Below are 26798 nucleotides of genomic sequence, written 5' to 3' on the forward strand. Positions count from 1 at the left end.
AGAACCAGGACAGCCAAAGATTTCTGCTCCCCCTGGCCGAGGCCCCAAGCCCTCCACAGCGGAAGAACACGGCCCAGGCCCTCACAGCACCACCAGCAGCCAGCACAGCACAGACTCAATAGCTTCTCCCCACAGAGCAGCTCCTGCCCTGCCAGACCCAGGGCAGGGATGTCTCGGGGCTCTGCACCACCCTGCCACAGACGTTTTTATGGGAACACCCTGGTGCAGCTCCCTCCACAAACAGTGCTGCCACTAAAAGGGATCTGGGGATAACTCTGCAATCTCATCACAACAGATTTAGGCACTTGTTACCTGCCCTGGGTCTACATAAATATATTTTCTTAAGTGCATCTTTTCTCTTTGTATTTCTTCTCCTAAACTTGCTGTGTCCCCCCACTTAGAGAGGGCAGTGGGGCTGACCAGAGGCTGGAGGGGGGGGTGGCTACTGTGGATGATGCTGGGCAGGGAGGGACTTCTGGGGCTGGCTGGCTGTTTGGCCCAAGCTTTTGGGCCAGAGACAAATTGAGGCATACTGAGGTGAACAGGCTAACTCCAGTGTTAGCAAAGGGACACAGACCCTGTACAACCTAGGGTTGTTTCTGTGTCTGTCAAGCAGTGCAGGAAAGGAAGCAGCAGCTCAAATCACAGGCCCAGCACCTTGTCAAGACGCAGGACAAGTCCCAGAGACCTCAGGCTGGGGTTTATTTTTGTTGTAAATGACAAATAGTTCTGTACAGACCACAGGCACTGTCCTGCCTCAGGGCTCAACACCCACAGCCCCATGCAGCCCTGGGACTTCAGTGACAAACGTGGCCACAACCCCTGTGGGGACAGCGAGGACTGGAAGGGTGCTCATTGCCATCTCTGCAGCACAAGGGTCCGAGCAGCATCCCAGCAGAACCAGCAAGGGTGACAGCCCTGGAGCTGCAGCCACACAGCCAGCCTGGGCAGGGGGGTCGATGCTACAGCCCTGAGCCCAAATCAACCCTCCCTGCCCCACTGCGGGACAAGAGGCAATGACATGAAGGCACTGAGTTACGGGAGCGTGTGGCTGTCCCAGCCCTGTCCCCACGATGGGGGAGCAGCAAGGCAAGGCAGAAGCTCCTGAGGCTGTGCTGGGGGGACAGGAGCCAGCCCTGTCCAGCGCCGAGCCACGTCCCATATCACTTGCGGCGTTTCTTCTTCTGGTCTTTGTGCATCTGAGCCCTTACATCCTTCTTCAGGCGGCTGTCAACGACCTTGAACTGTCCCTTGACACCAGGGGGGCGACGCACCCGGGGTCCTACACCCTTCTTAGCCACCAGGTACGTGACCTGCCGCTTCTCCTTGCCCAGCCCGGCCTTCTTGTAGATGCTGTGGGAGAAAGGGAAAGGTGAAACAGACATCCTCAGATGGAGCCTGCTCCAGAAATTTGGCTTTGGCACATATCCAAAGACAAGTATCAGGCCCAATCACTCTGCTGTGCCCCAAGACAGGGCTTCCCTTGCTTACTCTGCCAACCTTCAGCCCCAGCCAGATCCTGCCCAGCCCCTCCCAGCCCTGCTGAGTTATACACAGGAACTGCCCCATGCTGCGGCTGCAGGAATGGGACCTTGTAACCCAGCCCAGTGCAACATGAAGGAGCTGGGACCCAGCTTCACCACTCACCGCCGCAGCTGGGCCACCTTCTCCCGCTCTGAGATATCCACCGTGCTCACCACGGCCTCTGCTTTCTTCTTCATCTGCTCCATCTTCTTCAGCATCTGGGGGACAGCAAAGGGTCAGGGACAAGGGGATCGGCGATGGGGACAGAGCACCCGTCCAGGACCACAGCCCCACTCACCCGACGCTTCTTTCGGGCCTTGGCCTCCGCCACCTTCTTGATGGGGCGGGCATTGATTTGGCGCCAGCGCTGCCGATACTCCTCAACCGTCTGCCGGTCCAGGGGTATCTGCTTGCGCCGGTGCTGCTTCTCCTCCTCCGTGAACCACTCTGGCAGTTCTCCCTCCTCCTCATTGAAGGAGTACCTGGGGGGGAAACAGGCGAGTTGTGAGTGGGACACAGGGTCCCTGCCAGGTCCTAGTCTCACACCAATACATCTGCCACCCCGTGGCCTGTCCCCTAAGAGAACGAGTAGTGCTCGCCCTGCAGCACCCGCAGCGGATCACCTGTTGAACGAGTCGTCGATCAGGTCCCGCCTGGCCTTTTTGGAGGTGGCAATGACGGAGCCAAGTGCCAGACCCTCTGCATCCAGGACACGTGCTTTCTTCACTGAAGCACAGAGACAGGTTAAAGCTTGGCCCACCTGCAAACAGCCTGAGACCCAGAGAGCAGCGAGCAGCCCTCCTGGACCAGTACCACCTGACCCTGCCTCCTGGACTTGTGTGGCATCACCCGGCACACACAGGTGCAGACAGCAGCCCACACTCACCTGGGTCCTCAATGGGCACCACCTCAAAGCCACATGGCTCAACCCGGCCCCGCTTCCTCTCCACGGGTGTTGGTGGCCTGTGGGGAGAAGAAGGGAGCATCAGAGCTTAGGGTCTTCACCTCCCCGCTCTCCAGAGCTGCAGGAGAATATCCAGACTGCCCCTCTCTTGCCCCTCACCTCTCCTCATCACTGCTGCTGTCATCGTCATCGCTGCTCTGCTCAGCCTGTGATTCATCAGCATCAGCTGCTGTGTCTGCTGCAGGCTGAGGCTCGGCCATGGTGTCCTCCTGGGGAACCTTCTTCTTCTGCCCTTTCCTCTTTGCTTTGTCTGGGGAGAGAGAACCAGTGGGCGAGAGAAGGTTGAGGCAGATCCCACTGCAGACCCTTCCCCTAGAGGTACGGCTCATTACCACTAGACCTATCTCATTAACTGTAACGATATGGGCTGGAAGCAACCTCTGGAGGTCTCTGCTTCTTCTCAGTACAGCACCCAAACTGCCATTTGATCCAGTGCCCCATGTGAGGCCACGGAGATGTCCCTCTGTGCTCCCCACAGCCACGCAGCCCCCACTAACCTGTCTGGGACTTGCGCTGTCTCTCAGCCAACATCTGCGACTGCCCAAGCTCCAGGTCCTCGTCTGCATCATCCTCGATGCCAGCAAAGGCATCCTGCAGACATGGAGCCATGGGTCAGGGGACGTAGGGCAGAGCTGGGGAAAAGCCCTGCCTTTTCTGACCCACTGGGACTCACTTTCCCAAACCACAGGCTGGTCTGCCGCTCCTCCAGCACCGACTTCTCCTCCAGAGGCATGAGGAGAGGATTCTCCTCTGCATCTTCTTCCTCCTGCTCAGGCTTCACCCTGTGACAGACAGTAGCAGGATCAGTGTCCCCAACCAGGACAGCCACTCTCTAGATTTGCTCTCAAGGGAGCCCCTGCCTCATGACGGCCTCCCCCAGCTCTTACCTCTTTGCACCCTGCCCTCGTTTCTCCCGCTCCAGCTGGCGCTGCCGAGCCTCTATCTCCACCAACTCCTCTGGGTCCAGGTCACTGGCCAGGGACACATCATCAGCCTCGTCCGGATCAGAGACACAGATGTCATCATCCTCAGGTCGCATCTCCAGAAGGGCATCTGCTGATGCCATGTCTCCCCGGGCCACCTCATTCAGCAGCTGCAATGCAAGTGAGACTGGAGTCAGGAGCTTGAGCCTCAGCCACGTGCCTGAGTACGTCCCAGCCTTGGTGGCTCTGGGAGCCTGCTCGCTTCCAGCCCACACACCTGGGTCCTGTGGATAGTCTGGAGGGAGAACATGCTGGTGTCGCCATCATCAGCGATGGAGACACCAGGAAGATCCATCTTCAGCTCCACACGTTCACGCTGCTTCCGCTGTTCCTTCAAGATCTTCTTCTTTTTTCTGGAGAAGACAAAGGATTGAGGCTACGCTGCTCCCCCTCCCCATGCACACACCTCCCAGTGGCTCGTCTACTGCCACATTGACGCCTGATCTCTCACAAAATTTGGGATCCTGCAACAGTCAGCCCACTGTGAGGTGTCCCCTTATTGGGCAGAGAGAGCCCATTGAAGCTTGGAACAGCTGCGTCACCAGCCTGAAAAGTGGACAATCCTGAGAACCCCAGACCCCACCCCCATTTGCAGGGAGACAGACCCTGACCCCTCATGCTATGCTAGCACAATGATACCCCACCTCTCCTTTCCTGAGCTGTCTTTACCTTTTCAGCTCTGCCAGCTCCTTGGCCTTCATCTCTGCTAATGCCAGCTCTACCTCCTCCTCTTCTTCTTCTTCTTTCCCTGCCTCATCAGCTGTGGCTTTTGGTGATGTTTTCTTCTCCTTCTCCTCCCGGCCTTCCTCCTCTTCACCAGAGCTCAGGCTGCCAAAAGGAAGGAGGTCAACAAACCTCTGCTGGTGGCAGCCCCGTCCCACCATGTTGGTGCATTGAGGCAGCGCTGTTACTCCTACTTGATGTCCAGCTCCTTTGCCTGCTCTTTCAGCTTTTTAGTCAAGAAACGCCGCAATTTCGTTCTCCAGTTCAGCAGGGCTCTGTGCAGGGAGGCAGCCTGTTAGAAACATCCACCCAGGCCCAGCATGATGCCCCGTCCCTGTCCCGGTCCCCCCCAGTACCTGAGCTCCTTGCGTCCCAGCACACGGATGTCCTTGCAGCACTGACGCAGCTCCTCTGTGGTGGAACTGTGGTTCTCCAGCTCTCCATCCCCCAGTGTGATCTGGATGGAGCAGAGGGATAGGGCTGTCAGTCCCAAGTCCCAGCTTTTGTTCCGCTTCCCTCCTGAAGGAACAGGGCCAGGGCCGCTGCTGGGGCACCTGGCTGCCTTCTTTCTCCGCTCTGTGCTTGTGGGGACCTGTCTCTGGTGCTGCCGAAGTCCCCCTTGCGGGCGCTCACCTCATTGGCCTTGGAGAGGAAGTCCACAGGGTTGGGAGCCTTGAGGAAGTCCATCAGGGTGAAGCGGTGGTAAAGTGTCGTGTCACCATCCGCATAGCCTTCTGCCTGCAGGAGGACAGCGCCGTGTGAGCTACAGCACAGTACGAAACTGCTTTGCCATCCCCAGAGCAGTAACGGTTCGGCATAGTTCGTGCCTTACTGCAGCGTCCCCCTGAAGATGCCCACAGGATTTGGGCACGGAGGCAGCCCCCACCTGCCTCCCAGGTAACGGGGCCAGCTCTAGAACGCCTCTCACAGCCTCACCCCAGACAGGAAGGCGACAGTGACAGGTTTGAGAAGCTCCACGCCTACCCAAGGCCACCTGACACAGGCTTTAACCTGTAACCTTAAGTCACCTCACAGACACACACACCCAGTGCCTAACTACTACAGGGTGAGTTGTACTGAACCATCATCAATCTCACAATTTGTTCACTGCTTCTCCATCACTGTGCCGCCTTCTCAGGCTTTATACTTCACTAACAGCAGTTATCCCCACGCCTTGCACCCCGCATTTTACACTTCCCTAAGCATCTTTACTTACTACAATCTTTTTGGCCCCAAACCCCAGCTCGTTTCAGTCGTGTTTGGCCATGCTGCCCAGCAAGGCAAACTGTCTGGCTGCTCAGCACCCTCCTCCCTCACTCCTGCAGCTTTTTGCCTGCTAATGAGCTCTCCGTAGACATCTGTCTCTGATTTCCACAGACTTACCTGCTGCCCCATGAATTTCCCCATCCATCTGTCCCACAAGGAGTGGGTCACTTGCCAGGAGGAAAACAAGGAAAAAGCCTCCCCAGAGCCAGACCCTCTGTCAGGCTGTGCCTTTTCCCCTGGGCCAGCTCTCCGACAAGTGACACCTAGCCCACCCCAGCAGCTCTCCCTTCCCATACCTTTGGCTTCTTCTTGCTGACCAACTCACTAACAGACTTGGCCTGAACCTCGACCTCCTTGAAGGCATATTTTGGGTCAAAGAACTTGCTGTCAATTTTGTCTGGAGCCTGATAACCTAGGGTGGGAGAAATCAAAGATACTAACAGTTTTTCCCCAGACCCAACCCAGTGCCTCAGGTTGTCAGCGACTGCAGGTCCCTGCAGCTGCTCACCCTGGCACACCACGAAGATCTCAGCAGATTCATTGCGGGAGGCTTGGGGCTTGGTGGCCTGGACCTTGCGGAAGAACTGCTGGAAGATCCAGAGGAGTGGCTGGTAGTCCCGGGAGCGAAAAACCTTGGTGATGAACCAGCCACCTTTGCAGAGGAACTCACAGGCCAGTTTCAGAGCCATGAGGGTCAGGTTGGCTGCAGAGGTGGAGAAGAACACTCAGCAGAGCTGCCGGTGTGCACATCAGGCGACTCCCTGTCCCCCAGTGCGCCCCGCTGCCACCGCAGCGTGCCAGCCTCCCCTCAGCTGCACCAGGAGGGCCCCACCTTGGGAGTAGGCATCATGCACCCAGCTGGCTCCCACATTGGGCGATCCGTCGTTCAGCACCACATCCACCTTCCACGTCTGCAGCTCCTTGCGCAGAGCCTGAGGAACAGAGACTTGCGTTAGCCTCACCTAACCCCTCTTCTTCTGCAAAAGCTGGCAGGCAGCAGCTCTGATCTACACTCAAGCCTCCCTATCCCGGTGCTCCGCTCAATCCCTTGCCCTCGTTGTACTGTTTGGCAAGCCCCAGACAGGCAGGTGGTGCCCCTCCACCCAACAGACCTGCTGAGACCCAGAGCAGTGACACTCGGGGCAGGGGATGTGGGTTCTCACCTGGCGACACTTCTCGGTTGTGATGTCCTCCTGCAGCGTCACCACATTGGGAATAGGTTTGATCGGAACCAAATCCACTCCTAGCATAAGACAGAGGTGTCAATGTTGCACCTCGACACCGTGCTCCAGCCCATCCCTGATGACTTCCTAAACCACCCTTCTCACCGATGATCAAGCTGGAAACCGGCATGAATTTGGAAGCCACCTGTAGCCTGTGAGAACAAAGAGGACCAAAGCTACAGCACGATGCCAGGAGAGCCCTCAGCCTTGCACGGCGCCGTCAGAGGCTTGGGATCAGCCTCGACCTCGGGGTCGCCAACCGGGACGAGCCACCGCGGGGCAGCTGCGTGGGAGCTGCTTCACGAGGGGGGTCCCGGGATGGAGTCGGCCCCGACGCCACTCACCACCCGCCGGGGGCCGCGCACAGGTCCAGCAGCGCCCGGGCCTTCTGCAGGAACTGGAACCGCCGGTTGAGCTGCAGCAGCTTGAAGGAGGAGCGGGAGCGAAAGCCTGCGGGGCGCAGAGCCGGGCTCAGGGGCTGCGGGGCGCTGCGGGGCGCCGCCGGGAGCCCGCGGCCCGCGGCCCCTCACCTGTCTCCTTGGCCAGGTGGTAGAACTTGTCCCGCCGGCTCCTGCCCGCTTTGCTCTTCTTGCCCATGGCGGCGCGGGGAGCTCGGGCCCTGCAGCCGCACCCGACACGGACCTGCGGGGAGGGGGCGCCGTCAGCGGGGGGCGGCGCGGCTCGGAGCGCCCTCAGGGCTCGGAGCGCCCCGCACGGCGCCCCCCGGCCCGGAGCCCGCCCCCCTCCCGGCCCCTCAGGGCCCCCCCGGTCCCGCACCCCGACACGATCGCGGCCCCGCTCCCGGCTCCGGCCCCGCCGCGTGCCACCGCCGCCGTCCCGGCGTTCCCCGCACTCCTCCCCCGACTTCCGCTTCCTCTCGCCCTCGCCGCCATCTTAGGAGTGGCGTCGCCGCGCTGCCTCGTGGCCGTCGCCACCCGGCGGGGTAACCGGCAGAGGCTCGGGGGAGGCGGGTTCCTCTCGGGACGGGTCGTTCCGGGCCTGTCCGTACCCTCCGGGGGCTCGTAGCGCGGAGAAGCCGCCGTCGACCTTACCAAGATGGCGGACAAACGCCGACCCAGCCGAAAAACTACCGCGCACGCGCACTCCCCCCCCGCCTCCGTCGTACTGCGCATGCGCATGCCGATCGCTCCGCAACGTGCCGATGGGGCGCAGAATACGCATGCGCAGCACGGCGCCGGTCTTCCCGGAACGCGCATGAGCACTCTCCTCCCCCCCCCCCCGCCACTCCTCCTCTGAAGGCCGGGAGGGCGCCGGCCGGCGAGGCGGGCGGGGAGGAAGTGACGTCAGCACGTCGTGCGCTCGTCGGGGGCAGCCGACGGAAGCGGCTCGGCGGCCATCTTTGGTGCCGGCAGGGAGCGGCGGCGGGGCCCGATGCCGGCGGAGAAGATGGCGCTGGACGGCCCCGAGCAGGTCGGGGCGGCGCCGGGGGGCGCCGGGGGGTGGCCGGGGGCGGCCGGGTCCTCGCGGGCGGCTTGCGGGGCGGCGCCGGGTCCCGCTCGGGTCGGGGCCCGCTGGGCGCCGTGACTCGGCGGGGAGCAGGGGGGCCGCGGGGGGCGGGGCGGCTGAGCGGCGCTGTGTCTGTCCCGCAGATGGAGATGGAGGACGGGAAGGGCGGCGCGGGGCTGCGGCAGTACTACCTGTCCAAGATCGAGGAGCTGCAGGTGAGCCGGCTTGGGGGGGGGGAGGGCCCGCGACCTCCCCGTGCTGTGGGCACCCTGCGCCGGGGTACGAGGAGGGTGCGCTGCTGCGGGAGGGGTGGCTCCGAGCACGGCCCCTGGACCGGGTTTTAGGGCAGCGAGATGAGCCTCAGCCCGTAGGGGTGGTGACGGTGCTGCCCAGCTCTTGCTGACGAGGTTCTGGCAGCCACGTCCTGCCGGGCAGGGCTGTGCTGTGCTTCCGCCCGTGCTGGAGCCTGCTTGTGGCTGGTGTGCGTGGTTGGGTGAGGATGCAGAGAGCGCAGCAAAGCTTCTTTCCCTACAGCTCATTGTGAACGAGAAGAGCCAGAACCTGCGGCGCCTGCAAGCACAGAGAAATGAGTTGAACGCTAAAGGTTTGGCTCCGCTTCCTTCATCTCTGTGTGGTGCTCCGTGACCAGCCCTGCAGGGGGCTGCCCCCAAAATCTGTGCTGATGTCCCCCCTCTCTCCATAGTGCGTCTGTTGCGGGAAGAGCTGCAACTGCTGCAGGAGCAGGGCTCCTACGTGGGGGAGGTGGTGAGAGCCATGGACAAGAAGAAAGTGCTCGTCAAGGTATGGTGCTGAGGTGCCACAGGGGCAAGCAGGGCTGGCTCCTGCCCGGGACCTGGATGGGATGGGGCAGGACAGACCCTTGCTTTGTCCCCATGAGTGCACAAGCTTTGCAGGGGGTGTAAGAGCTTAAAAAACAAGGAGTGAGAGCTTTTTTCTCCAGAGGAGCGTATTGCAGCAGCTCTCCAGGGCCCAAACCGTGCACATGCAGGCAGGAGCCACCTGGGGTGCAGGGTGTTTGGTGGGGCTGGGTTCTCTGGCACCTCCCCGCTGTGGTGGGTGGGTTTGGGGCATGTGGCTGGGAACTTTTAAGGGAAGTGACCCTTGTGGTGGCAACTGCTGTTCCAGGTACACCCAGAAGGGAAGTTCGTGGTGGACGTGGACAAGAACATTGACATTAATGACGTGAGTGTCAGGGGCTACAGGAGGGGACGCGATGGGGCTCTGCGCTGCCTGTCCCCTTCCCTGCTGTGGGGTCACGTGGAAGGGCTGTGCGATACCCACCCATTGAGCTCCCCTCCGCTCTTGCCGCAGGTGACCCCAAACTGCCGCGTGGCCCTGCGCAACGACAGCTACACGCTGCACAAGATCCTGCCCAACAAAGTGGACCCTCTGGTGTCCCTGATGATGGTGGAGAAGGTCCCAGACTCCACTTACGAGATGATTGGCGGCTTGGACAAGCAGATAAAGGAGATCAAAGAAGTGATCGAGCTGCCGGTCAAGCACCCAGAACTCTTCGAGGCTCTGGGGATTGCCCAACCCAAGGTGAGTCCCGACCACTGTGGGCCGGGGGGGTGGCACCGGCTGTGTCGCCCCTGCAGGGGTCCCCACGTGTCCTGGCGGCACTGGGGGGCTGCCTGGGCCTGGGGCTCTGTGGGAGCAGAAGCTGCCAGCAGGGCCTATGCTTCCCCGGGAGTGCTGCTGGGGGTGCTGAGCCCCTTGGCAGTGTCGCTGAGATCCCCACGTGGCACTTTCAGGGTGTGCTGCTCTACGGCCCCCCTGGCACGGGCAAGACCTTGCTGGCCAGGGCTGTGGCCCACCACACTGACTGCACCTTCATCCGTGTCTCGGGCTCCGAGCTGGTGCAGAAGTTCATCGGTGAAGGTAAAATGGTGCAGGGCGAGGCCGCCCCCAGTGCCAATGCGAGCTGGAGCCCCGCTGAGGGCTCCTGCGCCTTGGTGTGGCCCGCGGCGGGACGAGCCCCTCCGGCAGGGTGACCTATGGGTGCACGATGCCAGGGCTCAGCTCCCTGTGGTCCCCCTGCAGGCGCCCGCATGGTCCGGGAGCTGTTTGTGATGGCCCGGGAGCACGCTCCCTCCATCATCTTCATGGATGAGATCGACTCCATTGGCTCCTCCCGCCTGGAGGGTGGCTCTGGTGGGGACAGCGAGGTGCAGCGCACGATGCTGGAGCTTCTCAACCAGCTCGATGGCTTTGAGGCCACCAAGAACATCAAGGTAAGAGGGCGCTGAGCTGCCTGGGGACGGGGCAGCGTCCTGCTGGCCCCGTGGCGGCAGCAGGGTGCCCGGTTGTGGTGACAGGGGCTGCACTCCTGCTGCAGGTGATCATGGCCACAAACCGGATCGACATCCTGGACTCGGCTCTGCTGCGCCCCGGCCGCATCGACAGGAAGATCGAGTTCCCCCCTCCCAACGAGGAGGTGGGTGGGGGGCCCGGGGCTTCTGTCAGTCCCCTGCAGTCCAGATCCTCTCCTTGGGGTGGAGCGCGTTGTCCTCAGCCCTGGCTGGGCATAACTCCTTTGCCTTAAGCCCTCGCCTCGCTGCTGCTGTCCTGCAGGCCCGTCTGGACATTCTCAAGATCCACTCTCGGAAAATGAACCTGACGCGGGGCATCAACCTGCGGAAGATCGCTGAGCTGATGCCGGGGGCATCGGGCGCAGAAGTGAAGGTGAGCCCGGCCTTGCCACAGCCCCAGGCTGGCTGGGGGCTCTGGGCAGCCCTGCCCCTTCTCCCTCCTTACCCAGCGGGGTTGCTGGAGCGTTTCTGTCCCTTACAGGGGGTGTGCACAGAAGCTGGCATGTACGCGCTGAGGGAGAGGCGGGTGCACGTCACGCAGGAGGACTTTGAGATGGCTGTTGCCAAGGTAGGCGGTGCAGGCACAGACCGTCCCCGGCAGCATCAGCACAGCCCTGGGGCTCAACGCCAGCACTGAGGGGCAAAGGAGAGGCTAAGGGTGGGGTGGAAGGGTACAGGAGCCCCTTCCCTGCGCAGGGCTGGAGCCTGGTTTTAAGGGCGGTTTGGTGGGTGATTAGGTAGCCTTACAGGGAAAAGGGGGCTGTGTCCTGGGAACCAAGCATCTCCTTCTTGCCCAGGTGATGCAGAAGGACAGTGAGAAGAACATGTCCATCAAGAAGCTCTGGAAGTAAGGGTGAGCTTTGGGCTGTGTTATCTCTAATAAAATGCTGCTGTGGCCACATCTGTGCACTGACTTGGGGAAATGGGCTGCAGGACTCTGCTCCTCGTGAAAGAACCCCAGCACACACACACAGACTGCTGCTAACTGGTTTTATTAGAAAATACCCAAAATAGACAAAATGGTTACACAAAAGACAGAGCAGGCACCCCTGAGCCATACACCCTGGGAATATGTAAACGCCCCCCCTCTGCCTGCGACTGCCTGGAGAAGGCAGGGATGTGCCGTGAGGAGCGTGCAGGCGTGGGGCCAGCGGGGTAAAGGCACTTCAGCAGGGCCAGCGGGCAGTGGCACTGTCCCCTTAGCCCCTCACCCCAGCATCTCCAGTTCTCAGAGCCCCGGGTCCCCGCTGCCCACAGGCTCTTGGGGACAGAGCTACCCCCTCTGCCCCCCTCCCCCCATACCTGTATCAGGCACAGGACAAGTCTCTAAGTCAAACAGCAGGGGGTGGAACAATCAACTGATTGTCAAAAACAACACTAAAAACTCACGTATAAAAAGAACAGCTTGGGCCAAGCCAGCCCTTTGAGAACAAGGAATCACTGCATAGTTTGAGGCAATGAGTGCAGTAAGAGGAACTCAATATATTAATCAAATACAAACCCACTGTACAAAACGCTTTTTTTTTTTTTTTTTATAAAACCTGTTCACAAAAATAGTGCAAAACGTCGGGCACCAGCAGGGCTGGCGTTTGGAATGACAAACTTTGGTTGAAGAGGGGCAGGACCAGGCCTGCCCTCATGGTGCTGGGGAGGGCTGGCGGGGCAGGCAGCAAACTCCAGGAGGGCTTTGGCCAGAGGCAGGGCAAGGAGGGGAGCGAGCTGGACAAGGCGCTCACAGAGGGCTGCATTCAATGCTACAGGGAGAGGTGAACGGCAAAAGCAAGGACATGTTAATGCACCAGAGAGGCTGCAGCAGGACTCGGGGGAAGCAGGGGACCCTCTGCTGCTCTGCCTGCGGCTAGAGCTTCCTGGCTGAGGGGAGCCCAGGGGCATGAGGGGCTCCGAGCCCCTCCAGGCACGTAGGGTTTGTGCAAGTGCTGTATTCGATTCCAGTAAGAAGTACCGTCAGGCTCAGGCAGCAGGGAGAGGAGAAAGAGCTCCCGAGCCCCCACTGGCCCCTTAAGTGAGGCGGATCCCAAGCACTTGTTCCAGTTCCTGCCGACGCTGCTGGACCTAGAGGAGGTGAGGGTGGGCGGTCAGGGAAAGAGGCTTGGGACAGCCCCCCCCCCCTCCCCTTCTGCCCCCTCATTTCAGCCCACGGGAGCACCCCAACCCGGCGCAGAGCCCACCTTGGCGAAGATGTGTCTGCCCACAGCCTCCTGAGCCCAGGGTTGCTGGTAAAACTCAGCTCGCCGCTCCTCTTCAGGGTTCCCAATCACATCCGTTATGATCTGCGCAAAGCAAAGCACGGGGGAGAGAGGGTGAGCACCGCAGGTGGCTCCCTCCTGGACTCTCAGCTGGCCCATCCCTGAAATTTTACTTTGAGGTCCCTCCTCTGGGATTTGATCCATTCCTGGATGAAGTCCTGCGGGTTGTTGCTGAAGCTCAGCATGAAGTCACGCTGTGTCTTCAGCTGGTTGATGGATTCAATGGTCTCGTGGATCTAGAAAGGGCAGGAGATGAGAGACAGCTGTGGGTGACCGGGTGGGAGCTGGGGTCATGCAAAGTCCCCCTAAACATGACACAGCTCGGGGGGCAGCCCCAGGAGACCCCGCACCTTGGCATCCAGGGAGGCGATCTCCTGCTGGTTGGTGGTGGAAGCCAGGAAGTTGCTCATCTGAGCTTTCAGAGGGTCATCCACCTCCACGTCGATGTCATAGCAGGCCGTCTTCTTCTGGTCATTGGGATCCACGCTGGGAGGAGGCAGTGTGTTGGGGCGGGTGGAGGCTTCCTCAGCCTCCACCCTGCCACGGGGGAGGATCCACCCCTCCATAAGGAACGCAAGTACCCCGCTGACTGTCCCAAGGAGCCCCCAGTGTTTGGCTGATCCTTCCCAAGTGCTCACTGCTGCTTGGAGCTGGAGGCTGCGTGGCACCCAGGGATGCTGTGCCCCATCAGGGAGGTACCCCCCTTCCTCCTGGCAGCCCACCCCCAGGAGTAGTGCTCGGCACCTCCCCACACCCCTACCTGATGGTGTGGTTGATGATGATGGGATCCGGGTGCTGCAGGAGCCCTGCCAGCTTCATGGGGATCTCAGAGAAGCGCATGCGGACACAGTTAAAGATCTGGAGGGGCAGAGCAGAGTGTTTAGCTTCCGATGTCAGGGGCTTCTTCTACCCAGCATGAAAAGGGCCAGGCAGGAGCAGGGACTCCCCCAGCCCCAGTTGGTGCGTGGCAAGCTGACAGATGCACACCAGAGCATGCTTTTTCCGACGTTTACAGGTGGGAAGGGTGCTCTCCTCCCAGCAACGCCCCAGGTGAGTCGTGCTGCTACAGCAGGGCAGGGGCACCCACGAGGCATGCCAAGGAGGGGTACGGACCGACCTGACGGAAGTAGCGGTTGCAGTTGATGTATTCCTTCTCGTGACTGTCCTGCAGCTTGTTGTGCTTGATGTAGAGCCAGAGCGCCTGCATGATGCTGGCACGGGTCTGGGTGTGCACCCCCAGCAGGCGAGCCAGGCGAGGGTCCAGTTTGTACTGTGGTGGCTGCAGGGACAGCACACATGGGATTAAAGAGAGGAGGGGGTGGCACGTGGAAGGGCCCTCCTTCAGGCACAGTGCCCCACACAGCCCTTGGGTCATTGCAGGCTGTGAGGGCCATGCCTGGAGCTCTATCTGCTCCTTTTTATCTCCACTGTGCCCCACACCAAATAACCCCAGAGCATCGCAATAGCCTCATGAGGCTCTTGCCCCAGCCCAGGCTCCTCTAACTGCTCCAGATGAGCCATGCCAGCGGGGGCAGCTCCCACACGACCCCCAGCACCTACCTGGTGATCCAGCATGAGCAGCAGGGTGCACTTCACATTGACATCACCAGGACGCTTCACTTGGAAACCATCAGTCTCCTGGGTCGTGGGCAGTCGGTGCCACTGTGAGAGAGCAAGGGGTGACTCTTCAAGCAAGCCAAGCACTAACAGGACCCAGGAGATGACGGAGCCAGTGCCTGGGCTCTGTGCAGGCAGGCAGACAGCCTGGACCCTCCGTGCCCCCCCCAGGCAGTCCCTGGGAGTCCAATCCATCCACCCAGGGAGCCAACTCGGTCCTGTGGACACCGGTATGCTTCAGCCCAGAGATGGCTGTAGGCAGTTCGGGTGGACTGCTTGCATAACAGCCCAAGCACTTGATACCAAAGGCTCAAACAGCTCCTGGGGTGCTGCTTCACCCACTGCAGGGGCTGGATGTCTCAGCTGCTCTCACAAGCCATCCCGCATGTGATGGGGATTTACCTTCACCAAGGGGGCACCACTGCAAAAATGGGTGCTTCCCACAGGAACAGCATGAGCTGCGTGCAGGGCAAGCCTGCATCAGGCAGAAGCACCCACAGAAGACCCGATCCCACCTACGGGGTATCATCACCTGTGTCTGGCCCCAGATTCACAAATCTCTTGGGGGCCTGGGACTGCCTGCAAGTCATACATCAGAGCCACATCCTTGCTGCAGCCTGACACCTCTCGGCTCCAGCTGTGGACTTGCAGGTGTGAGGGGGTTAAGAGCCAACCCTGGGGCAGCCAGGAGCTGCAGCCTGCTGCTGGGAGCTGTCCAGGTGAGAGGGGGAGGGCTGGCCACGCCGGGCTGCCAGCCAGCCCCGCAGAACTGAAAGCTGCAGCCTGGAAAGCGCAGTGGTGTGGTCCCCGGGGAGGGCTCAGCACTGCTCCCCTGCATACACAGCAGCACCAGAGCTGCCTCTCCACCCCAAAGAATCCAGTGAACCTTGCTGATGCTGGGCTGGGGAGCTGAGCACCTGCAAGGGAAGTGGCAGGACCATCTCCCCTCTCCCATTGCATCAACCAGTTCTCCCCATCCTGCCTAGGGCACAGAGGCAGCCCTGCAACACAGCCAGGCACAGCTCACCTCCACCAGATGGTTGTCTGGCCCATACAGCTCTTTGTCCAGCTCGATGACGAGGCTCTTGAAAAAGGAGGAGAACTTCCTCTTCTGCTTGCTTGGCTGCAAAACAGAGTGTGAGGCTTGGCCTGACACTGCCAATCATGGAGGGCCCCAGCCCAAATCACCGCCTCCAGCACCCAGGGAGCCAAATGCATCGCAGCTTGGCTCTCAGCACAGAGCACTGTGAAACCAGCACAGCCTTCCTACCGCTCCTGGTTCATCCCTGCCCATATCCTTACGTCCTCCAGCAGTTTGCCCTCCACACGTAGCTCCCAGGAGGCCACACGCTCACCACCCTCCCCTTCTTCTTTGGCTGGGGTGAAAGTGTTGGAGATGTAAATCCTCAGCTTCCGCTTTTGCTGTGGAATAGGAAAACAAAGAGGGGGACACTTGGAGCAAGAGGGTGGCTAGCAGCACCCGTCTCCTACCTCCACCTCCCCCCCAAGCTGCTCGCTGCTCTGCTCCATCACGCACCGTCAGCGGTTTCTTAATGGCCTCCTGAATCTCCATCCTCTTCCGAGCGATGGTTTGGTCCAGCTTGCGCTCAAAGGCAAGGAGGTCCATGTAGGCCTGGGATTCTGGGACCAGCTCCCGGATCTGTCAAGTGGAAGCAGTCAGTCAGGATGGTGCTGCAGCCCCCACATCCAACCCCAGCAACTCCATCAGCACCAGGTTGACATACCAAGGAGTAACCAAGTGGTAGGCCTGGCACAATTTGTCACTTCAAACAATTCCTCACTTCAAACAAAGACTACAGCCTTGCAAAGCTCTCCCCAGATCACAGAGCTGTACTGTTTGGAACTTATCCCCATGCCAGACGGCCTGCCCTGGATCACAGGCAGGTAACTAAACTCTGTGCTGTCAAAAGAGACCCCCAGGAGAGAAGCTCAGGAGTAACTTGGAGTCTCCACCCTAAGCCACTTCTGCTTCTTGCTTGCCCAAAGTCCTGCTTGTCCAACCTGTGCACACCCTGCTGCACTCTCCTGCTTCCGCACAGGATGAGACAGAAATCTTCCAGGCCAGTTTGGGACTGAGCAGAAGCAGTGAGCAAGCAGAACATGGCCCGGTGAGAACACGATCATCCTCCCATGGGGACCTCCTCACTCCAACATCACCTTGCACTGAGGTGACACTCACCCTCTGTGGCAGGACCTTGTCAGCCATCTTCCTCCTTTTCACCCTGCAAGACGCATGGACAGAAAAAAAATAAATAAATAACCCTATAGCAATTGCAGGACACCGTGGGTCTTGCTGCCTCGTCTTGGGGGCCACTGCCCAGAGCCCGGTGGCTCTTTTGGCCACTTCCAGGCATGATGCATGGGGATAGACTCTGGGGAGGTGTCACCGTGGCAATGCCAGCTGCATGCCATGCGCACTGTTCAGTCTGAGGCAGGTTCCAGGCTCCTGATGCAGCAAACAGCACGATCTGAGGGAGTAAGTCGCCTGTCAAGGCTGCTCTAGGGGACTGTCACTTGGAGTTGCAGAAAGGGGATGAAGGAAGTCTGTAAGAGCATCTAGAGTACATGCCCTTGGAGCAAGTGGATAAGAGATTAGATCCCTGTGGGCAAGCCAAGGCAACTGCAGAGGGGGAGGTGTGGGAGCTCTATACCATCAGCAGGGAAAGAAACCCAGTCCCTGGGCCCATTTTGCTGTGCAGCTCCCAGAAACAAGGAGAAATACACAGGAAAATGCTGTCGTCTTCTGCCCCATTTCTTGCTCAGATGTGTAGAGTCCAGTATGGGGAGAGTTTCATTTCCCTTGGCAGTGTCTAAACCAACAGGGCAGGAAATGCGGCATCAATGCTGCCATCTGGAGGTGTCCCAGGATTTGGCCACTAAGGGCTGGCAGGTCCTGGCCCACCACCCCACAGCCAGCTGGGAACAAGGAAGCTTGGCTGGGCTCTGCGTACAACCCAGAGCTCCCCGGCCATGCATGGCTGATCCCACACAGCTGTGGCCTTATCCGGCTGCTGCTGTCCTCGTTCAGCAGGTGAGGATGCCTCTGCCCCTCGTCCTTAGTCCCCAAATTGCTCTGGAGCACTAAATGGATGTGCAGCCCTGGCACAGAGACTGTGACTCCCTGTGAAAGAATCAAGAAGCCCTGCTGTGCAGCAAGGGCAGGGAGCAGGACCTGCACATCTGTTAGGACAGAGGGGCCCTGAGAAACAGCCTCCAGTAACCAAGAAACCCTTGCGGAAACAGGACCAGGCAAAGCAGCCTCATAAACAAGCAAGGAGCTGCTGGCAGAGCCCCACGGCACAGAGACCAGCCCAAGCAGTCACACTGAGACCGCAGTCCCATGGAGCATCCCTGCAACTTGCTGCCCCCATCAACTCTGCTTGGGAGCAGCCTGCCTTGTGCCAGGACTGGGAATGAGCATCCAGCTGCATCTGTGCCTGCCAGGAACAGCACGCCCTCCCTTGAGAAGGGGGAAAGACTCTGAGGAGCCGGTGCTGAAGGCAACAAGTGCAGCGAGGCTTTTTGGCTACTGGTGCTCATAGCGAGGGGAAGCCGCAGACCAAGCGATCTGTCCCCCACGCTCACCCGCCACTACCGCTCTGCATCCCAGCACCAAGCTCTGGCAGCTCTCCTGCTGCTGGGGGTTGAGCCGTGCTGTGGGTTTTGGTGGAGCAAAGCAACCAGGAGGCAGCGGCCGGACCCAGCAGGTCAACCCCCCTGACTCCAGCCTGACTGCGGGTGCTCCCGCACCACCCCTTACCCTCTCCGCTGGCTGGCCATCGGCGGCTGTGACTGGGGGGCCAGCAGACGCTTCCTGAACGGGTCCATCATCGACTGCGGCAGGCCAGGTCTCAGCGGGGAGGCTGCTCCATATGGGGGTGCTCCCGGTGGGCCCACCTGCAGCCCCGCCATGGGCATCCGGCCACCTGGAGGCATCCCAGGGCGCTGGTGCGGGAGAGAGGAGAAGGGGCGTTAAACATGGGCCCTTAACCAGGGAAAGGGCATCAGGAGCAGCAGCCATAATTCCTCCAGGAAGAGGAAGAGGAAAGCAGGAGGAGGAGCTGACCACAGGGGCCTCACCCCGAGGATGGATGCAGGGCTGGGGACACCCAGTGTGCTGGCAGGTGTGGAGCCAAGCCGCTGCCGTGCTCCTCCCCAAGCAGAGAGGGACATCGGACCTGTGGTGGCGCAGACCTGACACCCCAGGGACTGCTGATGGCAGCATGGGTTGAGTGGTGGGTTTGTCTCTGGGGCTGGTGGATGTTCCTCCTGGTAGCACCCCTTCCTAACAGCCTGGGCATGAGGCCGATGTGCAGGGCGGAGGCTGAGCTCTGGGGATGGGGACGTCCCCTGCACACAGGGGATGGAGGCGAGGGTTCATCCCCACCAGCACTCCAGCTCCTGCTGCATCCTTTCCCCTCCAGACACCCAGGAGGGGCATTTACAAGCCCCAGTGTAATGCTGAACAACTTCTGCAAGGAGTCCTGACCTGGGGCAGCACTCACAGCCCCTTGGCCAGCACCAGCACTGCCAGCTTGCGGGTGCCACTGGCTCTGCACCACGCGCAGCCCCCGGGCACTTGACAAATGGTCACAGCATCCCCCTGCTGCCTGCCTCTACCTGCTCCAGCATGCTTTGCTGGCACCCTGAGCCAAAACCCTCATGGGATCCTTTGATCCTCCAGCTCCCCATTGGTGAGGAGCTGGCGAGCCTGGGAAAGCCACGGAGCCAGCAGAACAGCATTTCTCCCCTGCCACAGGCTCCTCGACATGCCAAGACAATCCCCGTGGCTCCTCTCCCGCCTTTGCTTCTGACCTGCATCCTGAGGACAGAATTGAGGCTTCGGTGAAAAAGAGCTAACGAAGCTGCCTCGTTATCCTGAAGGGGCCAGGAGCCCGGCAAGGAGAGCTCAGCTGCAGGCAATGCTGCAGGCTGACGAGTTTATCTACGTGCAGGTATTAATTGCAGTGCAAACCCAGTGTGAGACCACCACTGGCAGCCTGCCTGGCCTCAGCAGCTTTTTCAGGCAGGCTCAGAGCCATGGCGGGTGGTCAGAGCCCAAACCCACTCACCTCCTTGCTGGTGTGGCTGAACAAACAGTACATGGAAGAGCTCAAGGAGCAAGAATGGCTCTTCCTCCAGAACCACGAGCATCTCTGCAAATGCCAAACCCAGCTGGAAATCCCCAAAATACCAGCCTTAGCATCGAGAAGTGCCTCACAGCTGGAAATCCAAGCAGCAGCAGGCCAGGAAGTGGCAGGATCAGGACTCCACGCTGGGTTTCAAAAATACACACACAAAGCCTGTTGCACAACCATATGCTGCTTTCACCTTTGCTCAGCTTGCCTTTGAAGCTGCACCTACAGCTCCACAGCTCACCAACCTGCCTGCGCTACAAGGCAAAAGCTTTTTCCTAACAGCCCCCAGATGTTTTTCTCCCTTTGATCAGCCACATTTGGGCAATGACTCGCAACGAGCAGGACTGCACAGGCGTTGTCTGTGCAGTCCTGCTCACTGCAGCTCATTGCCCGGGGCTGTTCAGCAGTGCAGCACAGCTACTGGAGGACCGTGCTCTGGGAACTGTGCTGACTTGCCTGCGAGGGCTTCTGAAGAACAAGCGAGCCAGGAAAAGGGGCTGTGAAACTTGTAATTAGATTTAAAAAAAAAAATAGGGAAACCCCCAGAAAAGGGGGCCAAGGCTATATGCAGACACTCTGCGGTCACCCGTGACACTGTGTCTAAGAGCCCCTGAGCCACCAGCAGCATGGAGAAGACAAATGGCCACCAAGGAAACACCTGGGTGTTGCTCCAGCACCAGCAGCCCATGCAGAAAACCATCTGCAGTGCCACAGTGAAACCAGGGTTTCGCAGGTTCCCTGCACGTAGCTTGACACAGCTGCAGGACAAGGACCCCTTGCGCAAGCCCATGGCTGGGGCAAACACTGCTGGCAGCCTTCTTGAGCAGCTATGAGAAGACACGGCCACAAGCAGCTCCTGTTCCCCTGGCACTGACACCAGGCCCTGAGGTTCCTGTGCCACTCCCTGGGTCACGTTGCTGAATCCATCCCTGAAATGAGCGATACGGGGACTGTCTGAAATGAACTGAGGTCTTCAACAGCTCCACACAAGGGTAACATCTACTGCACGGCTCCCACGCGTCTGTCTGCTTGTGGGGAGGCCACAGACTGCTCAGAGCCAGGGAAGCTTCTGTCGGCCAGGAGAGAGACGGCACAAGGACGAGCGGACCTGTCCTACTGCAGACGTGAACATCCCTTCCACAGACGACCCAGGACCATCAGCCTCAGTGAAGCTGCCTGTGGAGTGAGCCCCTTGTGGACCTGCATTTGATCATTTTGACAAGCACCACAGGGAAGGCAGAATCCTCCGCGTATGTTTTCTTCTCTGTTTACCCGTAAGATTTGCAAGAAGCAGATGGAGAAGTCTCTCAGCAAAGCAGCGCAGCCCCTGCTGTGTCCAGCCAGCACCGTCTGGGGCCACCAGCCCCCTGGCCTAAAGGCTGCAGGCTCCTGGCACGCAAACACAGCGCAGCCTTAAAAAGCTCTGGTTAAGCTGTTAAGCAGCATTACAGCCCCAGCGGGGTGAAGCCTCCAGCACCCTTCAGAAGCCCTGGAAATTAGCAGGATGCAGGAGGGTTTAAATTCAGGAACTTTTATTAGAGCAGCTCAATTTGAGACCTTCTTCACATCCTTCCTGGCTAACGGAGCTCCGTGGAGCAGGCTCGGGGGCTCCATCCACCCCTCTTCATCTGAGCAGTGCTCTGGTCCTGCCCCTTCCAGACACCTCCTCATCCTCCCCTCTCTGTCCCACCACCGCCTCCTCCTCCTGCCAGCAGGGCGGACAAAGGGCAAAATCTCGCAAGCTCCGCTCCAAGGAACGAGCTGGATGGCATCCAGCCCTCCCCGTGGAGAATGAGTAGAGCCATTTGGAAATGGGACAGAAAACAGCTTGTTTCTGCTCCCTGCCAAAGCTGAAAGAACGAATGGGGCTGGCTGCAGTGCCGTGGTTCATCCCAGGTCAGCGTGCAGGCCTCTTGCATTCGGGGAGCTCTGTTTAGAGTCAGCTTCAATTGGATCTAGCGGGGGCTGGAATGCCTCTCGATGGACATTTGGTTGCATGGTAGGAGCCTCCCAGCTTGCCAAAAACCTCTTCTTGAGGAAGGGCAGGCCAGAAATCAGATGCTGGTAGCAGAAAGGGAAAAACAAGGGGAACAATAAATTGAAGGATGGATCTGCAAGAAGGCAGGCTTGGGAGCGAGTTGGAAGAAAAGCTGCAATTCAGAGAACAGCTCCAGAGTCTCTCTCTGTCCTCCCTCTGAGAGCACAGATCTTCCCTGCAGCCCCCCGAGGAGGGGGAAGCTCCTCCCAGGCACAGCACAAACAAAAAGGACCATCTGCATCAAAAACAAGAGCTCGCCCGTCCCACCGCGCCTCTCGTCAGGAATGTGAGTGGAGCACGCGCTCCCGAGGGCCACCACGTGAAGGACACGTGCGTGCGAGAGGGCTGAGACACCCCGAGCCCCCGCGGCTTCCTGCTAATTCCCCAAAACACAGTCTCGAGAAGCGCTCATAAACATGCCAGCTGACCGGCCTTTCCTGACACACATCCCGTTTTGGCTCTGCGCAGAAAGGAGCGTTCACTCTTTGCACACACTGAGGCTCAGGGAGGGAAAGCCCACGTGCATCCTCACCCAGGGCTCTGGAAGCCGAGTCTGGAGTGGCGCCAGGGGACGGCTCTTCCTGCGAGCTCCTCCAGCTTCCCATTGTGCCACAGGCAAAAAGCAAATCCTGCTCGGACAGGATCCCAGCTCTGCATCGGGCTGGGCTCACAGACAGCTCAATCGCCCCAAACCATGGCTTGGGGTGAACCATGGCCCCGCAGCATGCCTCCAAAGGCTGCTATGTCTCTGTTCATTCTTATCCATGAGCAAATCCCTCCCGGGAGGGTGCCAGGAAGAGCCTGGGTTAGCATTGGCAGCGACCTTCAGCAGCAAGGCGTTACTGCCACCGAGGTGCCGCTGCTCACTGCGAGCTCTCGCACAGCACCTTGCTCCCAGCCAGCTCCGAGCCACGGGCAGGCTGCTGCACCAAGGCAGCTCGCGATGCTTGGAAGATCGGCCGCGTTTCAGGAGTCGGAGTCTCCGCTAAAATCTGTAGGTGAGGCAGTAGTAAATGAAAGGAGGAATGGCAAAGCAACAGGCAACAAAACCGAGCAGACTGAGGACATGTGCTGGCAATGCGTCAAGCACCAGCCGAGATATTCGGGTCCTGACAAACCTGCCTGTCTGGGGCCTCATATCTGCAGCCACAGATGTTCCAGGTCAGAGGCTCTGGCTGCCACGAGCCGTGCAGGCTGCGCGGCTCATGTCAGGACCCAGGCAGCAGCTCCGCTGCCCTTGGCACGAGCACACCGGGCTTGTACACTGTGACACGCGGGCTCGGGGGAAAGGCCAAGCTAGTGAAGTTTTCTCCACAGCTTCCATGCTACAGGGACTTGGTGAGCACACAGACGTGATGCGCGTGTTATGGCCTGGGACTTTCACCTCGTGCCAACATCCTGCATTTGCCCTCCCTGAAGGGTAGGGCGATGAGGGCAGGACAGGGGGAGAAGGAGACCAGAAACAAAGAGCGACCTGAAGAAAAGAGACCGCAGCAGGCAGAGAAAGGGAGAAGGCAAGGGATTTAAATGATAACAGAGGTGTTAACGCAAGCAGGAACAAGGAAGAAAGGTGTTTGGTTCCCACTTGAAAGAGAAACTGCGGTAGCCTCGGTAAGGCAGCACGGAGGCACCCATGGGAAGAGCAGTGCCTGGCACAAAACACGGCTCAGATGTCCAGGGAGCGGTGCTGAGAGCCCCCGAACAGAGGAAGACAGAGCAAGGGCCTTCAGCACCGAATTCTGGAGATGCTTTCCACCCAGCAGAACCTCACCGCCATGTCTCCACAGGAGAAACAAAGGGTGCTCCGGCCTCTGTGGTTGCCCGCCTCCCTCTTGCCCCGAGAGGAGAGCATTTCTCTGCTTTGTATCATCACTTAAATTAATGGGATGCTCAGCCTCTGATGAAACCTGCCTTGGAAACCGTCTCCCCCGGGACGGGTGGGTCACACAGCCGGGCACGAGGCTGGTCCCTGCAGCTCCGGCCCCAGCCATTGTGCCCGAGCTGCCTCCGAGCCGGCCCCGCTCACCCGACGAGCTGGAAGCCCACTTTCCTCCTCCCCAGCGTGGATCCAGTGGATCTGCAGACCGCAAGCCCCAAACCCTGCCCTGGCCATCCAGAGCCCCACTCCACGAGGAATCAAAGCAGCTCAGCCTCCTGGCTCCTCCGAAATCAATTTGTTAGCAGTTGTTTGGATTGCAACAGCCTTTCCGTCCCATGGAAATGGGATTCCTTCTTGTCAGCAAGTGCCAATGAAACCCTTTTAACGTGGCACTTCACTAACTCTGCTTTTTGCCACTGATTTGTGCCAGTAAAGCAAAAGCACATGCTAACTTCAAGGCCAGAGCACCATTTTGCACAACCCTTTCCCCACTGCATGACCTGTGTTAAAGAAGAGCTGTGTCACAGAGCCAAGCCTGCTCCCTACAGCAGCATCAATCTCGTATCTCGGGAGAAATCTCCTGAGCCTGAAACTTGCACCACAATAAACACAAGTAACTCCTGTTGAATTTACACAAACCTGTGTGTCGGAATGCGGGCAGCTGCCACCAAGCAGCCAATCACCCATTCCCTGAGCACGCTCCTGAAAATCCCTCTCCTTTCTGCTCTGGAAACATCAGCTCCCACTGGTGCCAGAGGGAGTTGTCCTCTTGAATTCCCTCCTTGAGCTGCTAGCGAATAACCAGACGTGCCAGGATGTCAGAGGATTAGCGTATGTTTAATAATCCACTGATTAAGAAGCCCCTAAGCACTCACTGACATACATGAGGGCTGTTGTGTTTTCTAGTGGCCAAATAATGGACAAAGTTCTTTCTCACACCAGGGCATAACAGAGCAGAAGGGGCCTGAGTCACTCGCTACCCCCTTAGAGGTCCCGCGGGCATGGCAGGGCTGACCGCTCAGCAGGGAGGAGCTGCTTTCCACCGCCTGGAAATTGCAAAACAAAGGCCAGACCGTATTGATTAGACCCGCTGTCCCCTCCCGCTGCAAGGCAACCGCCATCAAGCAGTCAGCCAGACACAGCCCATGGCCAGGCACAGCCCACGCTGCTCGCTGCCGCCCTGTGCGATGTGGATTTCCCGAAGGCTGCAGCGCAGCGCCATATGCTCAGTCCCACCCTACCCCATCCACACGCTTCCAGCACCTGCTCTGAGCACAGCATTTTGGCTGGCACAGGGGGAAAACAAGCATATGTTCTCCCATTTACCCGCAGTGGAGCGGCAAGCGATGCCCGGCAGGATTTTGCACCCTGCTGCAAGGCAAACCCTCGGGATCCCGCCTGGCCCTTGAGCCTTTGAGTCGAGTTACAGCCGATGCACGCCCGGATTGGTCTTGGCTGCGCCATCTCAGTTTTCACTTTTCGGCTTCCCGGGTCGTTTCCTCATTTTCTGTTAGCAAGGTTTACAAGTTGGAAATTCCCTTGGCTTCATCGATTTCTTAAGTTTTAATGCGTGCAAACAACGCGGCAGTGCTGGAGGAGGCAATCGTCAGTGGTTCAGAACACGTTGCACAACTGGGCTCCTCCATTTCCAGCCTGTCTGCAAGACTCTGCTGTGCACCAGAACCAAAATAATCGCCCCGCGTGCATGAGCGAACCAACAGGCAAGCTGCGCACGCAGGGGGAGGCTGAAAGTGAGCGTCAGACAAAATCTCTCTCTTACAAAACACTTGCAGGCAGAAGAAAGAGCAGTTTCTGTGGCTTCTCCAGGACTGCTGATCGGATTTCCCTTCCCAGCCCTTGCCTGTCCCCATTCTTTCCCCTAATATTTGCGAGCACCTGCATCACCACCACTCCATCTTCTTCCTGAAAACACCCACCTCACGTTTGCAACGGTCACCTCTACGTTTGCAACAGACGCAGGCAAACGGCTTTCAGGGCACGAAACGTGCAACGGGGGCACGGCCGCGAAGCCAGAGCTGCGCGCACGGCGTCCTGCAGCAGCTCGCGCCTCCCGGGGGGGTTCTCCCATCGCCAGCGGCCCCCGAGGGTGCTCGACTGGGCCCCCCCGTCCCCACACGCTGCCGCAGGGCCGATGGCTTCACCTCCCACAACTTTTTTGGGAATTGCCAAGCGCTCACGGCGCAGTACGGAGCAGCGGCGGGCGCTGCTGAGGAGCCAGGCCTGGTAAACCCGCGGCCACCCCGCAGCGCCCTGGGCTTTTTTGGGCCCGGGAGGGGTTGGGGGGGGGCACCTGCCCTGAGCCAAGCCCGGGGGGGCCGTGCTGGGGGGCTCAGGCCGGGTCCGGGCTGGGTGCCGGGAGGGGCACACGGGGAGATGGAGCTCCAAGACTGCCCCCCCCGGCCCAGCCACAGCTCACGAGGCCTCCAAGCCCCGCAGCCCCCCCCGGCCCCAACACCCTCAGGGCTCCCCGAGCCCCCTCAGGGCCCCCCCCGGCCCCTCCCGCCCGTCCTCCGGCCCCCCTCAGGACCCCCCCCGCCCCCCTCCGGTCGCCCCCACCTGGTACTGCGCGGCCGCGGGCCCCATGGGCCGGTATCCCGGAGCCGCAGCGGTTGCCGGAGCCGGGCTGGGGCCTCTCAGGATGCCGGGCCCGGGCCCGGGCCCGGGCCCGGGGGGCGGCGGGGCGGCGGGGGCGGCGGGCGGTAGGGGGCTGAGCGGGAAGGCGCCGCGGGCGGCCATGGCGGTGCCTGAGGGGAGCGGGGAGGGGGGGGGCGGCCCCGCCCGCGCTGCGATCGGAAGCGGCGGCGGCGGCGCCGGCCGGGGCTGCAGGGAGCGCGCGGCGCCCGCAGGCTCCGCCCCCCGCGCAGGCTCCGCCTCCAGAGCGAGCCCCGCCCGCCCCGGTAGCCCCGCCCCAGGGCAGCCCCGCCCCGCTCATGGCCCCGCCCCCCAGGGCTGAGCGCGCAACCCGCAAGGCGGGCAACGGGAGCGGGAGTGTGAGTGTGTGAGTGTGTGAGTGTGTGTGAGAGGGTGTGTGAGGGTGTGTGTGAGGGTGTGTGTGAGGGTGTGTGTGAGGGTGTGTGAGTGAGTGTGAGTGTGTGTGAGTGTGAGGGTGTGTGAGGGTGTGTGAGGGTGTGTGAGTGTGTGTGTGTGTGACTGTGTGTGTGACTGTGTGTGTGAGGGTGTGTGTGTGAGAGTGTGTCAGTGTGTGTGTGTGTGAGTGAGTGTGTGTGGGTGTGACTGTGTGTGTGACTGTGAATGAGTGTGTGAGTGTGTATGTGACTGAGTGTGTGTGTGTGTGTGTGTGTGTCTGTGAGTATGTGAGTGTGTGTAGGTGTGT

General features: G+C 59.9%; 3 protein-coding genes across 4 annotated transcripts; 1 reads left to right on the top strand and 2 right to left on the bottom strand.

Annotated features, from left to right (window-relative positions):
- Nucleotides 1-678: 678 nt before the first annotated feature.
- On the bottom strand, nucleotides 679-7481 carry FTSJ3 (FtsJ RNA 2'-O-methyltransferase 3). 2 transcript variants are annotated; one of them, XM_032202913.1, is made up of 22 exons: nucleotides 7461-7481; nucleotides 7214-7325; nucleotides 7028-7133; nucleotides 6789-6835; nucleotides 6624-6703; nucleotides 6293-6392; nucleotides 5969-6163; nucleotides 5757-5872; nucleotides 4828-4932; nucleotides 4551-4651; nucleotides 4389-4469; nucleotides 4141-4299; nucleotides 3689-3824; nucleotides 3376-3581; nucleotides 3162-3270; nucleotides 2986-3079; nucleotides 2593-2738; nucleotides 2411-2489; nucleotides 2148-2250; nucleotides 1823-2006; nucleotides 1648-1742; nucleotides 679-1353 (listed from the first exon to the last, which is right to left on the bottom strand). In XM_032202913.1, the coding sequence occupies exons 2-22, from the start codon at nucleotides 7278-7280 to the stop codon at nucleotides 1164-1166; spliced, it is 2499 nt and encodes an 832-aa protein (XP_032058804.1). In that variant the 5' UTR covers nucleotides 7281-7325; nucleotides 7461-7481; the 3' UTR covers nucleotides 679-1163. The 2 variants fall into 2 exon arrangements, with proteins under 2 accessions (XP_032058804.1, XP_032058803.1); XM_032202912.1 differs by having other exon boundaries at nucleotides 2411-2487; nucleotides 2588-2738.
- Nucleotides 7482-7991: 510 nt separating this feature from the next.
- On the top strand, nucleotides 7992-11382 carry PSMC5 (proteasome 26S subunit, ATPase 5). The gene is made up of 12 exons (XM_032202741.1): nucleotides 7992-8114; nucleotides 8294-8365; nucleotides 8685-8754; nucleotides 8854-8951; nucleotides 9297-9353; nucleotides 9483-9713; nucleotides 9926-10052; nucleotides 10215-10405; nucleotides 10510-10608; nucleotides 10746-10856; nucleotides 10965-11051; nucleotides 11281-11382. The coding sequence occupies exons 1-12, from the start codon at nucleotides 8076-8078 to the stop codon at nucleotides 11332-11334; spliced, it is 1236 nt and encodes a 411-aa protein (XP_032058632.1). The 5' UTR covers nucleotides 7992-8075; the 3' UTR covers nucleotides 11335-11382.
- A 77-nt stretch (nucleotides 11383-11459) lies between these two features.
- Nucleotides 11460-26068, bottom strand: SMARCD2 (SWI/SNF related, matrix associated, actin dependent regulator of chromatin, subfamily d, member 2). Its single transcript, XM_032202740.1, has 13 exons — nucleotides 26021-26068; nucleotides 18149-18333; nucleotides 16568-16610; nucleotides 15905-16027; nucleotides 15670-15789; nucleotides 15395-15490; nucleotides 14311-14412; nucleotides 13868-14029; nucleotides 13511-13608; nucleotides 13101-13236; nucleotides 12864-12986; nucleotides 12673-12774; nucleotides 11460-12556 (listed from the first exon to the last, which is right to left on the bottom strand). The coding sequence occupies exons 1-13, from the start codon at nucleotides 26045-26047 to the stop codon at nucleotides 12503-12505; spliced, it is 1371 nt and encodes a 456-aa protein (XP_032058631.1). The 5' UTR covers nucleotides 26048-26068; the 3' UTR covers nucleotides 11460-12502.
- Between the last annotated feature and the right edge of the window lie 730 nt (nucleotides 26069-26798).

The sequence above is a fragment of the Aythya fuligula genome, chromosome 24 (assembly GCF_009819795.1).
Source record: "Aythya fuligula isolate bAytFul2 chromosome 24, bAytFul2.pri, whole genome shotgun sequence".
In the NCBI taxonomy this organism is placed as follows: Eukaryota; Metazoa; Chordata; class Aves; order Anseriformes; family Anatidae; genus Aythya; species Aythya fuligula.